The sequence below is a fragment of the Lichenostomus cassidix genome, chromosome 2 (genome assembly GCF_008360975.1).
Source record: "Lichenostomus cassidix isolate B80296 chromosome 2, HeHo_3.0, whole genome shotgun sequence".
Classification (NCBI taxonomy): Eukaryota; Metazoa; Chordata; class Aves; order Passeriformes; family Meliphagidae; genus Lichenostomus; species Lichenostomus cassidix.
Genome location: NC_139482.1, coordinates 68,368,783 through 68,386,300, shown reverse-complemented (window position 1 = coordinate 68,386,300; position 17,518 = coordinate 68,368,783). Strand labels below are relative to the sequence as shown.

General features: G+C 47.1%; 1 protein-coding gene across 1 annotated transcript; it reads right to left on the bottom strand.

Annotated features, from left to right (window-relative positions):
• Positions 1-1,236: 1,236 nt before the first annotated feature.
• IRF4 (interferon regulatory factor 4) lies at positions 1,237-16,825 on the bottom strand. Its single transcript, XM_085052018.1, has 9 exons — positions 16,710-16,825; positions 14,811-15,104; positions 14,169-14,355; positions 13,309-13,397; positions 12,603-12,744; positions 10,740-10,847; positions 9,037-9,390; positions 5,023-5,135; positions 1,237-3,075 (listed from the first exon to the last, which is right to left on the bottom strand). The coding sequence occupies exons 2-9, from the start codon at positions 15,012-15,014 to the stop codon at positions 2,932-2,934; spliced, it is 1,341 nt and encodes a 446-aa protein (XP_084908144.1). The 5' UTR covers positions 15,015-15,104; positions 16,710-16,825; the 3' UTR covers positions 1,237-2,931.
• Between the last annotated feature and the right edge of the window lie 693 nt (positions 16,826-17,518).

Genomic DNA, 17,518 nt, shown 5'->3' with positions numbered 1-17,518 from the left:
GGTGTTGACAGGAGTAAAACATGTCATTTACAACGCCACCGAAATCATAACAGGAAGGAAGCAGACCTCAGAAACTATAAACAGAATTCGACAGAGGTAGGAAGTACCTTAAATGCTTTCACGTAGTTCACTGTAAAAAACTATACTAAAAGGAGAAAATGTTTCCAGGTTTTTTTTCTTGCTCGTTTTTTGTTTCTTCCCCACTTTAGGTATTTGTAGTTATTTCGAACAGTAAGAAATGGTCATAAAAGTAAATGCAGCTTTTAAGTCCTCACATGCAAAAAAAATTTATGGTACAAATCAACAGCTTGCTTTTCCTTCCACTCTTCCCCCTGCACCATCCCTCCAAGGGAAATATCTCAACCTCTTTGCTTGGTTAAAATAAGCCTTTCATCTGTATCTCTCCATTCAAAGTAAGCAAGTTGTGTTTGGCCAGAAATTAGATGGTGCTCTTCTCCCTCCCTCTCCACAGCCACTGGCATTAAATTAAAAGTAATTTGAAATTAATTTAAATTATGCTACTTCAAGGAAAATAATTAAAAGCTGATTACAAAGCCAAAAATTACAATGCACCTCAATAGTCAATAAGAGTCTGCACAAAAAGAGAAAATGCTCTCCCCCACATCTTCAGACACATCACAAATCTCATAACTGTATTTCACACCTTGCTTGCTCTGCAATCTCCTGTAACCAAAAACCCCTCTCACGACCCTGATTTCCAGCAAAGAGGGGCTACCTGGTAAATTCTCTCCTATTTGCAGCTTCACTACTTCAGTGCATTTTATCATCCTCCTTTTCACCCCTTACTCACTTGGAAGGGCACTGGAAACTCTAACAACCAGGAATGAAGTGGCAGTCAGAGGATCACCCCTACATGCTCAGCTGGGCAGGAGAGTACCAGCCTGGTCCCCAGCCCCAGAAGCCCTGGGAGCAGAGCACGGGCAGGAGCAGAGCATGGCAGCTCCAAATGCCCTGTTGCAGGGCTCTGCTGCACTGTCCATGGAGCTGGAAACCAACAGCCAAAGGGTAACCTCCCTGTTTTCCCTTTTTATACTACCTCTGGCTAAAATCGCAGACATTTCCGTAAACAAAAATCCTTACCTTTTGACCTTTCTCTGCACTTTTGGCTTAGAACAGAGTTCCCCATAGACAGCCAGCAGCGCTGACCAGGTTCACAGTGCAGAACCACACGCATTAGATTTGTCCCACTACTGAAAACAACACATACGCACCGAGTTGGAAGGGAAATAGAGCTTTATTCCAAGACGTGAGCTGAAGCAATGAGCATATGAAGCAACGACCACTAGAAAAAAGCAAAAACCACATCAAATATTTGTATTGTACCAGTTAAGTTTGAACACAGAAGTCCCTTTCAGTAGAATGTATGCGCAGGACAAAAGCATATGCAAAGCTTGGAAGCTCACCTAGAGCATTTCTTTTAACGTCTAAGAAGTAGGTCTCCCCTACGAAAATCTTATAGCCAGGAAAAAAACCCTTCAAGTAACGAAGTAGAAATGATCTGTTTATTCTGCTTGGCACAGTGGAGAAGGAGGGGGATAATATATCCCAAAACTATGCATCTTTAAGATGTATAAATTCAACGTCCCTAGAACACAAGTCTGCTGCCAGACCAAGTACCGTTTTTTCTTCCTCATTTAGGAAGTCAAGTGAAGTATGTCTGCTAAGCATGGGGGGATCATGCTCTGGAGTTAAAGCTGCTAAGATCACATGGTTTGCCTGTCAGCAAGAAAATTTCATTCACACACACACCCAGCAGACTTCTTCTCTTTGTCTTTTCAACGGCACTCTGTCACTGAAAGCTGCAAACTGCATCAAATTCTACAAACATTCAAACAAGCATTTCCTTGACTGTCTTAGTACAGGAGGCCAAACACTGCTCTCCTTGAGCTCTCCCTTCACATTCATTTCTGTACCACTGGAAGAAAGCTGCAAGTGCACACAAATAGCAGAGTCAGCTCTGTATAAGTCAGAGGTGGTGGCTATTTTAACCTGGCTTATGCATGTGACATCAAAAAAGGGGTAGCTGGACCATTTCTGTGCTATTTGCAAGGTTTGCCAACGTCATTCTAATGCATACATATATACATATATATGTATAATGCATATATTATATTACACTTATAAGAAAAATGCAATTGATTTATAAATCTTCTCTTTGGGACTCTAGAATTTTAGTGGTTAATCCACTAAATTCACAGGCAATATGAGTTGAATGGTCACTTTCCTTAACACAGTATCATAAATGCATCACTTTAGAAACTGCTATCATGGAGGGTAACCCAATATAAACAATGGCAGCAACAAAATTCATTGTCAGGACAAATGTCAGTCAGGCACTAAAAAAATATGACTCTGAAGAATTGCATTGTTTTCAAAAAAATACACTGAAATATTCTATACAAGAATATAGGCATCACACTTATGAATCTAAATTTATAACCACTTACATGTATTAGCTCTTCTCAACAAACCATTTACGTTTGTTACCCACCTACAGTAGCTACAGTTTCAAATTGGGAACACCACAAATTCATGTACTTTCCCTGAGATCAGTAATCCAAAATAAATAGCCCTGCTAAGGTAACAGTGTAAACTCTGGATTTAAGTCTTCGGTAAGAATCAGTCCTTAAAAGCTAAGGGGAACATCAAGCAAACGTAAACACAGCAATCATTTTGTCAGTTTTGAGTTATTCTCAGCAACAGTGGAGCCCTATGTGAGAAGTAGCATCCAAATGTTGAAGTCCCATCACTTTTATTGTACAATACAGGTGTCCTAGTTGTTCACTTTCCTATCACTGAACCCCTGAATACATCCAGCTGGGATTGTGGATCTCCAAGTCATCACCCATATCTGCTCTTCCACTCTGCACAAACTTTACAGTGCCTTTAAAACCAGTCTTTCTGAGGATCTTATTCTTGAATAGAGGAATGGCGAATAGATCTGTGATAATCCTCTGGACTAGTCACAAGTTCTGGTAAATCATAGCCTCTCAGCAGATGTCCACTGTTTTGTTGAGCAAAGTAATACAGCTGCCTGGCAAACATGGGTTCAACCTTAAGAACAGACAAAATGTTAATCAGACATGTGACAAAACTTCACACTCATCTTAGTTATTTAACGTGGTTCTAAGTAAAAAAAAAAGATGGGACAAAACAGTTCTGCTTGCCAAAATGGGAACACAATTTCAGCCACATCACTAATCTCTGTTTTAAGCTAGGTCTTGCCTAGTCTAGCCTAGCTCTGCTGCCAAGTGCCTCACTACCTGCACACACTCCTTACCTTCACTGCTTCATTTGGAAAGGACTGTACCAGTGACACAAATGATGCATCAGAAATTGCAGTCACTTAGCTCAGGATGTAAGCAATGCCTACAAGACACAGATGCCCACAGCCACTTAAGGTGTTTAAATACATATTGAACACCCCAAAAGTCTTGTCTGCATTGCAAAGTACCTTGAGATATTAACTTGAAATGTTGGAGCCCTCAGGCAGGCTGAGATATGTCGCCAAATGACTGTGTCTGAAGCTAGATTTCAACCTAATGTCAGGGTTACTCTTGTTTCTGTTCATTCAACCTCTGATGAGGAATTTGTTCAACCACCAAGTGGGATTTGTATGAGTTAACACTGCCTTCACTTCTGTCTCTTCAGCAACCACCATTCCCTCTCAGGGCTTTGGGCTCTGACTGTAAATCTTTGAGCTGTACACTGAGAACAAACTCATGAAGCTCTCCTTACTCTCAGAGGAGGACAGGCTGGATGACACTTCTCCACAACCTTCTCCTGGTGTTCAGCCAGTCCCTCCATATTAAAAGACACAGGCACTGTTTTGGAGGAAATAAACGCCATGGTGGAGATGGGGAGGCAGTGGGACAAGTGAGCCAGGCAGTAACTGTTTGGTGGGATGGTAGAGTCTCACCAGCCCACAAGTCAGGACATGTCAAGGGGATGAGCAGATTGAGCAGGTAAAGGGGAAGCAAAGCTGTGGAAAGAGAAGGAGGTACTGTCACAGAGAAGATGCCAGTACAGGAGACGGATATGGGTGCTGGAGAGAGGATGCTGGGAAGGAGGGATGGAAAGCTGGAAAGCCAAAATAGGAATGGAAAAGAGCTGAAGGAGAGGCAGGGATGGACAGCTGCCTCTAACTAGTCATTGCACATCTCAGGATGGATTTGTGAGCTTCTCAATTTCCCCCCCTGCTAGAGACCTGCTAGGCAGCAGTGTGGCAGCACAAAAGCTACACAGCTAAGGAGAGGCCACAGCTTACTGTAGGAGTCTGACTTGGGACCTGGGCTGCTACTGAAGGGGCTTTCAAAAAATTTGAATGAGACACCAGTTTTCTTCTCAAGGATTCAGTAAGATAAGCCCTGCCACTGGTGTATGCATTAGCTCTCTTGTGGTTTTATGGGCCACTACAGCCAATTCAGAAAGTACCTGGTCTCAGTCTCTGTCATCAGCCTCTCTCAGAGAGCATCCCGAAACTCCAGCTTTGAGTGTGTGTGAACTGTGGCCAGGCAGCCCATGAGCCTGGCAGCTACTGAACCCCGAAGCTGCACAGGCAGCCCCTGTGCCCCATTTAGGGCTTAGGGCCTTGAGATGCAGGCTGGGATTCTGGAGCACCTTCAGGTGCAGTGGGTGTAAAAGCACCACATCCTGCACTGGCCAGGCAGTCCAAGGAGCTGCACAGCTGGGCTGAGGAAAACTAACACATCTCAGCAGTTCCAGGTACATTTCAGTTTTAGGGTTTTTAGGATGGGATTTGCAACAGATCACAAATGACACCCGTGCTCTACAGAGAGGGAAAATCAGGTGCTCTGCCCTACTGAGGGCTACCAGACAGTCCTTGGCAGATCTGGGGATTAAACTCTGTTCTGGAAAGTGCTGCATTTTCAAGAATTGATCACCTTCCTCATAACCTACATGAGGTATAAAGGTTTGACTGGCAGATTTGTATCCTCCAAGGAGTGTGCTTGTTTTAGGTAAGGCAGAAATCCTACTTACATGGGCTGTAATTAGTTTCCTCTGCCTCTGTGGATCTGGAAATTCCTCCCCAAAGCACAGAGCAACCTGGTATCTCGGCAGTGGACGTCCATGGTGAGCAAAGGCTTGCAGCTCTGGGAAGAGAGAAAGTACTGTGCTGTGGAATAACCATGGGAGACAGACACATAGCTACTCACTCACTCCCACCACTAGCATGGGGGAGAAACAAAGAATAAAAAGAAAAAAAAATAAAGAAAAAAATAAGACAAAACAAAGAAAATCAAGTGATGGAGAAAACAATCATTCATGACCAGCTGACCTGTGCACAGCCAGTCCCCAAGCAACAGCAACCTCTGGCAAATTCCCCCATGCCCTGTTTTACTGCAGAACACAAGGTCATACAGTATGGAATATCCCTCAGTTTGGGGTGGCTGCCCTGGCTGTGCCCCTTCCCAGACTCCTGCCCAGCCCAGGCTGCAGGCATGGAGAAAGCCTTGACACTGTGCTTGCACTGTTCAACATCAGCTAAATTGTCCCTGTGTTATCAGCACTGTTTTGGTCACAAATCCAAACTGTAGCACCACATGGATAGCTATGAAGAAAATTAACCCTGCTCCAGTCAAAACCAGTGTAGGCCAGTAAGATAGACTTTGTGGACAACCCTGGAGCACACTGGGAGAAGAAAAAGTAACTCTAGGAGATGAGGAGAGAGGTCAGGAAAAAGACAAGAGGTAAGCAGAAGACACTGAGTTTGAACTGGGGAAGTGAGTTACAACACTGCAATTTTTCTATTTGCTTTGTCTCCCAATTAATGTCATATGCATAACCAAAGATGTCTTCCAATCAGTGCTTCTCTGGGACCCCAGCAGACAGCAGAACCCCTGGAGCAGACACCAGTGGTAGCTGGGAAGCATTCAAGCAGACACCTGAGAGCAGCACTGAAACCAATGGCTTGGAAGTGCCAGCGACTCAAAGCACTGCCAGGCATGAAATTCAGCCACTGCCACCACTGTGCCCAGTGCAGGACACTGAGGGAAGGGAAGGGGAAGGGCTGGACTTCAGCCATGCACCCAGCCAGCAAAAGAGCTTCTTGTCTCTTCTGTGCTCCTGTACTCTCCTCACTGACCCATAACCTTGTACAAAGTGAAATGGCCAAATTTTATTATTATTTTTACAGTCAGTGTCCCCTATAAAAGGTAGCAGGGGAGGCTTTTATGAGGTACTTCCACTCAGACCAAAATCTCTGGTGTTGTGGACCAAATGTTGTGTTTTACACACTGCATTTCCATCCAGAAAAGAGACAATTCCATCTAACACACCATATCCTTGCTAAAGTCTGGGTTAAGTGCTGTATTTCTACACAGCAGACAGGTAAAGATTACATTTTAATCTATAACCCTCTTCATGCTTTCTGGAAGAAGTTGCAATTAAGATTAAAGCACATGTATTATAATAAAGCACCTTTCCTCCTAGAGAGGGAAAGGAGAGCCTTTGAACTTGACACAACAAATGCATCTTTTCCTAAAACACACCCCTGCCATTCCTACTCTAACTGCAAGCTTTTCAGACCAAGGTGTGGATTCAGTGGCTACCACAGTAGCATCCCAACCCTGGCCTGGACAGCCAATCTTGCTGAGAGTCCGTTATACAAGTAAAACAATGGGCAGCTCACTTAAAACATGGAGGAAAGTGTAGCTTTCTCCAAAGTCTCCCTCAAAACCTCTGAAGAGTGCCATGAGCTTTCTGGGGATAAGGCAAGAAAGAAGAGGTATTTTGCATGGGCCTCTGCTTCCCTCTGTGCTGCTACAGGGCAGGGAAGGACAATCCACCCAAGGCCAATCCAACCACACTCCTAATGTGTAAATTTGTTCACCTTCCTCTTTCCCTTGTTTTACTTGGCCTCAGCAATTCTCCAAAACCTGAATACCTGTGGGAGTGCCCCAGCATGGACCCAGAGAAGAAAGCCCTTTCTTTCCCAGCACCAGGATAACCATGGCCTGAGGTCAGTCCTGTGCTTCTCCAAAACCTTCCCCTCGCTGTCTTCCTTTCCAGGCCCAAGCGCATCCTCCAACACTGAAGGACCCCCATGTGCCTCCCCAAACCATTCCCATCTCCTGATATTCGTGCTCCAGCTGCCACTCCCTCTGTCCTGCCAGCCATTCTCTGGCTGCCACCCTCACACTCCAAGTTCTCTTCCTCTGTCCTACTCTGCACCCAGCCCAATTTACAATTACAATGCATTTATCTCTCTCCATGGCGACCATTCCCCTGGTTTCTGATTTATTGCCCCCTTTAACTTTACCAGCAGCAGAGCCTTCTCAGCACAGCTCCAGTGCAGTGTGCATTGTAGGGTCCAGCTCCTCAGTGCTTCCCCAAGAGCTGTAGTTGGTTCATAGCAGTTCTTCATCTGTGCCTTTCTCTGCTGTCCAAGATTCCCTCTCCTGGCAGAGATCTCCTGCCTCTCTTCCCAGGGGAGCCCCAGTTTCCCAGCACAGGGGAATCCCTGATCTTGCTTGCAGGCTGGGAGCTCAGCTCATTCAGTCAGCATGCAGATGTGACAGGCCCAGGACAAGTCACTCACAAACTTCACCGAGCATCATCACATGCAAAAACTCACTTTGCACACGCCACAGACTGTGACTGCAACCACACGCTTGGGTTTGCACAGGCACTGGTGCATAAGTAATTTAGGAGGGGTGAAAAATAACTGCTGCTTGAACTTATGTTTGGGGTCAGGTGTCTAAAAAGAGATGTCCTGTCAACCATTTGGAAGAACCCAGGGCACATCTAAAAAACCACCTAAGAAAAGGGAAAGGGATTTCCAAAGCCATCACCAGGCGCAGAATTATACATCTTTAAATTAGCATGTGATTGAAGCCCAAGCCAATACTCTGACCTCAAATTCCCCTTTCTAACTGTCGATTCTCACATCTATATATGATTTCTCTCTTTAAATGAATTTTTTCTTGACTGCTTCTCTAGCATGGCACATCAACCTTGGAATATAAAGTATGCTAAAGCTGCTGGTTTGGGTTTAGTTTGCTGGGTTTTTTTAAATTTTACAAGGCATTATCCCCCTGAGAGTGTCATGCCAGTGCTGATGCCCTGGTAGTAAGAAAACACACCAAATCATAGGCACTTAGCTCTAAGCAAGTTTTTTGTTTTCTAGTAAGAAAACTTCTTTGTTTTTTTGTTTTCTAGTAAAAACACATGCCAAATCATAGGCACTTAGCTCACCTCTAAGCGACACCAGAAATATAAAAAAAAGCCCAATGTCTATTCCTGCTGCCCAAGCTGTCCTTTGGGACAATGACCATCTCCCACCAGTTATTTTGGGTGAACATCTCTCCTCTCCCTAACTGCTCAGGTGTGCTGGGAAGTGGGGTCAAGGAGTTGCCCCTTCCCTTCAGGGGCTGGAAGGAGAAGACATTGTTCTGAAGCACTCCTCTTATCTCTTCTGCACTGCCTTGTGCAAAATGAGACCTTCTCAGAGAGCTCTAGTGAGGTGTGTACCTCCTTGCTCAGAATATTAGGCAATCCTGAAATTCCAGAGTTTGTGAAATCCTTTTCACTTCCCAGATATCTTTTAGAGCCTGGCACAGACAGAAAAGGAGGATTTCTACTGAAATTTGTATACTCTGGGCAAGACCTCAGGGTTGCTCTGAGGGTCAAGCTGAGAGCAGCAGGAGAGCACACCACAGACCTATACAGGATTTAGACTAGCAGATTCAAGATCAAGGTCCACTTTTCTATGTTAATTTACAGAAAAACTATTTTGTTAGGTTTGTATAGAAATGGTGGGGGTGGGTGTTTGGTGTCACCAGCTGATCCTCAGTTCATTCCTGCTGGTCTGTGCAGGGGCACTGAATGTGCAGAAAGCACAGAAATGTATAGGATTACTCACACCCAGAAGAACTGAGGGACAATTTTCACTGTAATTCACAAGGTAGCATGAAAAGAGCACTCCCGTTAAGCTGGCATGGACAGTGACCAGGTCATATTTCCAAAAAGGTATAAAGCCAGAGTGGGAATTACCTGCTAAAAACTGCTGAGTATCAAAGAGCTTGCATGTTTGGTCCCGCTCCAGCTTGTTGGGTCGGTCACTGCACAGCGCCAGAGGCCCATCCCAGTAGATCCTGCTTTGGCAAAGTCTCTTAGCATAGAGGCCATCAGGTGCCATCCACAGAATTACTCCTCTTTCCAGGTGGTTCAGTAGTTTTTCTATGTTCTTCCTCTGGCTGTTATCCTCTGGATAAGGGAAGATAACTTGGTCCAGGCTGCTGACCTCGTAGCTTTGGCCGTGGGATATCCTACAGCCTTCAGGACTGGAAGTTGTCACCTCCTTCACCAGTATTTCACGGTAATACAAGCAGATGTGGAGTCGACAGTCTACAAGGAGAAACAAACAAACAAAAAAAAAAAAAACCAATCACTGTGATACGTTAGTTTAGATGTTTTCTGTTCCAGATCTGTGCAAAGGCCAAGAGAGAAATTTGCACAAGATTTCTGAGCCCAATGGTCATCACCACCCAGATGCTCATATTAGTAAAAAAAAATATAAAGAATGTAAGTACTAAAATTTTTTGAGCACAGTCGCATTAATGCTCTCTCAGCTTATTAAAAGGGCTACTGATGTGTGGGAATTTGGTAGGAATGAAAATCCCACAAACTTCACATTTCCATTTAAAAGGAAAAACCTGCACACAAGAAGTTGATGTTGGTCACATTTTCCAAGTTCACATCACAATTAAACCCACCGGCTCAGTACACTTCCTCAGATTTAATAAGGAAGTAGCTGCATTTCCCCCCCAGACTTTGCATAGCAAAGGCTTCTGCACAGGGGACCTGCAAACTTGCACTCAGCTGCCTGGAGAGAAGCAACTGCTGGCTCCAGCTCCAACAGGGCTGTATCCCAGATTCCCTGCCTTGCTTTCAAATGGCCATTTGGTCAACTTGGCTAACCCCTACAAATTCACACAGCACTGAATATATATATGTATATATATGTATATATACATATATATATAAAATATACACGTGTGTACGATATATGTTCACATACACACACAAAGACACACATATCTACACGCATACTGACCCCAATTCAGGAGAACAATCCCACTCAAGAAACCCACCAAGCATCACATCACAGGTTTAGCCATTATTTCTGTGAAAATCACATTCCCACACCTTTTCCCAGCTACTTAGAAAGTTCCCCAGCATCCAGACATCTACAAACCTGGCTGAAATAACTTCACTTTTCTTCCCTCTATGTCTTTTTTTTTTTCCACCAGGAATAACAAAGCAGAGCAAAGCCAGAAGGCACCAACAGAAGCACTACAAGGCACCCAGGTAACACCAATTTTTGGGAGGGGTCCTCCCAAATGAAAAACTGAACTGTAAGTTACTGACACTCCTAAATATCCAAACTCCCTTGGGAAGGCTGTATTGGGTGTCTCACAAAAGCAACCCAGCACTAATGAGCCAGCAAAGCACTTCCATTGGCTTTAAACCCCTTGGAGCTGGGGCTGCAAGTATCCTGAAAAGTGCTTAAGTATCCTGAAAAGCAGCAGCTTATGACCATACACCAAATTCATTCATTAAAGAGGTTTCTTTTTTTTTTTTTTTTTTTTATTCTTCTTTTTTCCTTTCATCTGAAAGGAGATATGGTGCCTGGGCAAGTCAGAAGTGGGAGTCTTGTCAAGCTCCCCGGGAAGCCTGGGGGTGAAGGGCCTTACCTGACAGAGCAAGAGCTTCACCAGACCTTATGCTTGGCTCAATCGGGATGCCAGGAGTCTGGGATTCAGGAGGAGCACAGGCATAAAAGGTTCCTGTCACCTGACAACCTGTTTTCACAAACAAAAGTCAGTGACAGCAGCCTAAAAGAAAAGCCAGGGCAGAGATCACAGCAATGCAAAAGTGAGTTTTCCTGGGCCCCAACAGGAACTCACTCTCTCTTTTCCCTTCTTCTTAAGAAGGTCTTATTTCCCAGTCCCTTCAGTTGACTGTCAAATCTACCAATCACTCCAGATGTTACCTGGACTGTATTTTACTTGTATTTTTACTTGCATGAAACTTCCCCTTAGCACTTTGATATTCCCACTAGTCCTTTTCTTTACCTAATGTGTTATTCCATTAGAGAAATAATTTACATTTTTAACTAGGCTACAGTGCTCTTACAAGTCATCTGCATAAAACAATTTATTTTTTAAAAAAAATTTACCAATGACAGATATAATAATAAAGCTTGGATTAACACTGTTTAAATGTAGCTAAAGAAAAATGTGCAGCAGGAGATTATTAGGGCTTTATTATCAGGACTACTATTAAACTGTTCCAACAGGTGCCTTTCAGCAAGTAGATTATACCATGGGCAATTGATGCTTTTCTTCTGTTTCTTAATGCCAATAAAAGTCTTTGGAGGATGATGCAAGTGACTTGCATACAAGCATGCATTACCTTTCCCAATGGCCAAATTCCCCACAATCAGGAGTTGGAGCGATGTGGATAAAAAAACACTTAAAATCTCTTGACACATTTTAGAGCCCAGTGAGATCTCCAATATCAACCACTAACAACTGCCTACAAATTCAGCAAAGTGTCCAAATGTGTTTAACTGCTGCAGAGCATGTAATTCAAGGCAGAGCTCATTCTGCTCACTATCTTGATTTTTTTATTAGCAAATAACTCAACTAAAAGCAAAGCATTTTGCCTAATAATTCCAACATACTGCCAGCAAAAATTGCAGTGCACTGAGCATTTACTTTTTAGCAGACCCAAAGATTTTTCTGCATCAAACTGGGCTTGAGCTGTCCTCTGAAAACATAGGATCTACTCCATTAAGTCCTTTCTCACTTTTCATCCTTTCCTGCCCCTCTGAACCAGCTGCTTCTCCTCATACAGCAAATGCCTGCATCCTCAGTTAAGTTATCCTGCAAGGGTCTACAGCACATGGTTCCCTTTTTCTTATGTTTTATTCCCTGCAGGCTTCAGCACTGCTGATTTTCACAGTTTGGGCTTTTTGCTGTGGATGCAGAGCTTGGAAAGCCATGATTATGTTAGGCTCTGTGAGATCTTTGGGGAACGAAACATCCCTTTATTCTATTTCTGCTGTACCAGCCCCAAGAGAGTCTCAATCCATGACAAGTTGTCCCACTGCCACAGCACTAAAATGAAGTAATAATTCCAGCTTTCCTCTAGGGAGAACCATGCCAGTCTAACCCACAAGGCTGGAGGGAAAACCTCGCTGGTGTGTGCCTCAAAAAGTCCAAAATCAGAGAGAAAAGCTAAAGAACATATGTTCCCATTTGGGGTTTTGGGAGGGTTGGTTGCCTTCTTTATTGCTCAGGGCTTTTGAGACAGCTGAGGACTTTTGAGGGCTGATTTCTATCAATTCAGAGGACTACACAGCCCACACACCACACATGCAGTGGCAGTGAATGCAAGAGCCAGCACAAAGGTGGCTCTCTTGGAAGGCAGCCCAGCACTCCCCTCCATCCACATCTGTTAATTCCAATCAAAGCCACAAATAATAAACCTGAAATCTGAGGTTCCTTCAGGTGGCCAACCTCAGCAAGCAGCCCTAAACAGGAGTGCCTTACCATTTTCACAGCCGGGCCCTTGCCAGTGGTGACCGCGGGCGGCGAAGGGGACGCTGGCGCACTGGTAGGGAATGTCGGGATGCGGCTGCTCCGGGGCAAACTCCCTCCAGTTCCGTTCGTGGGGCACCATGTAGTTCGGTACCTATTCAATTTAACGAGGTATTCTTTTAGCAGGCAGCTGTCAAAACTGCTGCTACGCATTGCATCAGTTTTCTCATCTCAGCTCCTTGATTTTCCCTGCCAAAGCCCATGGAGGTCTGAGTTGTGCCCAGGCTACAGGGATGGCATTTTGCCACCACCACCAATGAGGCTTTCAAATGAGTTTCTCACCACTGGTGTAAATAATAAGCAGAGTGGAATAACAAAAGGCAGTCAAAGCACTGCTGGAAAATGTCTGCTTGAAAGAGCAAAGCTTCATTGGGTGCTTGCATTCTGGCATCAACAGAATGGCAGTGCACTAGGAACTGTTGTCCCACAGAAAAGAGCTATTACTCTGGGATAAACAACACCAAGGGAAATCAATTGCCCTGTGGCCTCATCTGACATTAGAAAAGTTGCTTCTCAATTTCTCAGTTTTCATAATGAAGTTTCTTCACAGAGGGAACCTGAGAGCCCCACCAGCAACCACAGACATAGCACAGAGCGCAGAAATTGTGCTGCTCCATGTAGAGGCACCAAGTGAAACACTCAACACTGAATGCCATACCTGGGATGGTAGTGCAGTGTAAGGAGATGTTATTGGAAAGGGATGGTTCATCATCAATGGCTGCTCCTCCATGTTGATCTGTTTTGCACCTATGGTTCACCAGAGGGATAAAAATAAATCATGTCAACCACACCTTAGGGAAATCTGAAATTGGTGTAATAAAGACAAATCCATATGACCTGCCATTGAACAGACATGGGACCAAAATGCCTTCCAGCACCCACTTGGGACTGGATTTCCAGGCCCCCCTTGCAGTCAGCTCCGGAGGCAGTTCTGTCCTGCTGGCTTTGCAGTGCCCCACAGCTCAATGCTGCCCAGCCCAGTGCACAGTGATGCCAAGCCTTTGCCTCCCACAAGCCCTGCCTGGCACCAGGGACTTCTTGGAGAGCAGACACTGCCCTGCGCCTGCCCTTGGAGGCTGCAGGCTGGGCATCCCTCATTCCCAGCTCTTCTCCCCCTACAGTTACCTACTGTCTGCCTCAAAACATTCTTCCATGTATTCAGAACCTAGATCCAGCATGCAATTTTTTTTTTTTTTTGCCCATCCCTTGAGATGTCTGCTTGGCTCTCATTACACAGAACAGGCAGGGAGGCTCCAGCTAAGAGAGCAATTCCTCCAGTGCCTGTCTGCATCTTCCTGCAAGAGCTCCTTTTCAATGCTCCGACTCAAACACCAGCAGTTCTCCCACAGATGCAGCCTCTCAAGTCATCAGAACAAACTGCACTTGACCCCTCGTTTTGGTTCCTTAAAAGACTTAAGAAGGCTGCAGGGCCATTCCAGAAAAGCACACTTCAGTCCTCATATGCTTGCAATGAGACATATTCACATTTTGTTACACGGGGAATTTGAGATGCTTTACCTTTTTTAGCTCCTTCTGGCACTATTCTGTACACTTTATAGGGATCTGAGATGTCCAGCTGGCTTCTCTCCACGAGTTCTTCAAAGTCATTGCTCTTGTTCAAAGCACACCTTAATCTTGTCTTCCAGGTAGGGGGATCTGGTTTATCAATGCCCTCTCTGAACTTTCCTTTAAAAAGAGCCCAAGCCTGGAAACATTTCAGATAATCAAAAGAGCAGGAAAATGAAAAAAAAAAGAAAAAAGAAAAAGAGGAAAAAAAAAAGAATCAACTACAAGGTACAATGCTTGAAACAGCATATGAGTGTGTGCTAATATGTGCATGAATTGTGCATGAATTTACTCCCTACAGGTTTAGGCTAAAAAAAAAATAAAAAGCAGCATGGCAAGGTGTAAAAAACAGTTTAGCGGGCATAAGAAAGGGGAATGAATGTGGAAACAGATGTACTGCATTCCTAAAAGCATTTAGCTCCGCACAGAGAAATGTGGAAGGTTGGCCTGTCCTGCAAACACAGGGACACCAGGGCTCAGCCAGGGCCTCCAACCTGCAGAACTTTCAGAGGCAAGTGGCAAGGATGGGATGGTGAGGAGCATCCCTCCTGCCCTGCCAATGTTGCACAATCCCAAGCCCAGGCTGAGCCTTACCTTGAAGAGGGCGGCATCCTCCTCCCGGTTGTAGTCCTGCTTGCCAGCATGCTTCCAGGGGATGCGGAAGATGCTCTTCTCATCGTTCTCCCACACCAGCCCGGGGTACTTGCCGCTGTCTATCTGGTCGATCAGCCACTGGCGGAGTTTCCCATTGCCACAGCTCACTGAGTTCATCCCGCACTCACCCGGCTCCAAGTTCATGCCACTCGTGTCAGAGGCTGGGCAGGGATTTTGGGGTGCCCCACCGAGCTGACCTCTCCACACACGTCCAAGCAGCGGCTCTCGGGGAGGCTGCGGAGGAGGGGGAAATGGGCAGGATGTGGGAAGAGGAAAACCCACAGGTCAAGTGCTGGGCTAGGGCTGCACCAGCGGTGCCCAGTCCCTGATGCCACACGAAAACCACATCAAACAGCTGCCATGGCACGCAGGGGTGCCCTGGGGGCCCCGGGAAACACGGTGCAGAGCCTCAGGAAACTGAGCACGGCCCCACACAGCCCTCCCCAGGCACTGCCTATGCCAGACTTTGACAGACTTCCCCCTGTCCCGACACTGTTTTGCATGAACATACACTGGTCGTTGAAATTTTTATGGCAAGTGACTTAAGGCACAAACCCCTTGTCCTGCTGAGAGTTCAGCTAGAGGTTTACTTTTCAACCAAAACAGGAAAACATTGCATAAAACTGTACTTGCATATGATCGTGCAAATCTGTGATATCAGACACACACACACGATTTGGAAGGCTTCACACGCAGTTATGATTTATATGGCATCTGTCTATAACATCAAAGCAGTTTTCACTAGCTCACTTCAGCAAGACACACTTGAACACATGATGTCCTATACATATCTACCCCTCCAACTGCTCCCAGCACGCACGCATAGCAACATTCGAATCTATACATTGCATATACCCAAAAGTGGAAAGACAGCAACCCACGGAGCCTGGCATAAGGGCACTCATGTCCCCAGGGATGTGGGAGCTTGCAGCCCACCAGGCAGAGCTCTGTAGCTGCACGCAGAGGTGCGGGCGCGCAGGGGGAGCGGCGCGGCTCCGCAGGGATGGGCACCTCCTGGGAAGGTGCAAACGCCAGGACACCGTGCAAACACCAGTGATGGGGACCTGGCATCGGGCTTGTCTCATCAATCTGAAAAATGCCTGAATGCCCGAAATCTTCGTTTGGTGGGTTCCCACTCCACCCCCCTATTACAGCTAACAAAAATAAAGTGATTCCTCACCCAGGAATCTTTTCCTCTACACGCGGGGAGCCTTCCCAAGTCCCTTGCCAGACAGGTGCACACTACTGTGGGCAGATGGACAGCTCTGCTCCGCATCCCTTACACCCCTCCGCAGGAGCAGCATCCCCCCGGACACAAAGCCGGTCCCCCAGCATCTCCCTTGAGTATGGTGCATCTGGGGGGGCGGCGTTCAGAACCACGGCTCGCCAGCGCAGAGCCCGCAGGAGCCCGTGCGAAGATCCCAAAAAATTAATTTCCCCCCCTTTCACTGAGCATGAAGCGGATCCCTCCCACACATTGCCGGGACCCTCGGGAAGGTCGCGGGAACCGGCCGGGCTGTAGTCACCGGTGCGCGCCTCCCCCTCAGGAGCACATAACGGGAGGGTATAATTTGTTTTGCTTTAAATTAAGGAAAAAACAGAATAAGGGGGAAAAAAATAAAAAGCAACAAAAAGAAAAAAAAATACAAAAAAGGCAAAGGGCTCGTTCAGGTGCGGACAGCCACAGGAGAAGCCCCGAGCGGGGGAAGCCAAGGCACCCGCACCGCCCACCCCGCCTCCCTGCCCGGCCCGCCCGGAGCCGCGGCGGGAGCGCTGTGCCCGGCGGGGACTCAAGGTCCCGGAGCTCGGAGTGCCGGGGCTCGGCCACCCCCCGCTTACCTCTGTGGCGGCGCTGGGAGCGGGCAGGGACCGCGGGCTGCCGGGCGGCGCTGAGTCGGGGCGCAGGGCGACTGGGCCGGCGGCACCGGGAAGTTTCTTTATATGATGGAGGGCGTCGTGCCGGGCGGGGGGGGAGGCGGGCCCGGGGCCGGAGGTGGAGCCGGCGGAGAGGAGCGGGGACTTGGCGAGCTGGAAAATATCTGAGGCAGTGAGACATCCCCTTTGCTGGTAAACACACGCTGCGGGCGGGAGGGCGTGCAGTCCGGCGCTCTCTCCGCGTCCCCGCTGGGTTGGTTTTTTTAAATCTGTACAGGCAGACTCACGTACATAAATAGCCCGGGGAAACTCCTGCCAGTGAGAGCCGGGCGGCTTTTACTGTAAAGACCCAGCTCGATACACCCACCAGAAACGTCCTAGACGGCGCCGGCCGGGCCCCCGGGATGCTCGGGGAGACGCGGGCGCATCCGCCCGCCCGCCCACCCACGCCGTGCCGGGGTTGGTACCCCTGGCGGCACCCTTCGCCACCCATCCCGGCTTTGCCCGGGTCACAGAGCCGGGATCGCGGGGCGGCGTGAGACACACACCCGCCTGCTTTCCCCCCAGCGCTCGGGCTCCCCCCGTCCAGACTACACCGTGTTTTGCAGCCCCTGCGGTGTGAAACGCGGGTGAATGGGGTACGGTGGGGGCAGCAGCGGCTTCGGGACCCGCAGGCAGCGAACCCCGACGCGGCGGCAGCAGCAGGGGCAGGGACAGCCGCCAGCTCCGGCCGGGAGCGCCTCCGTCCCGCTGAGTCCCGGGATGCTGCCTCG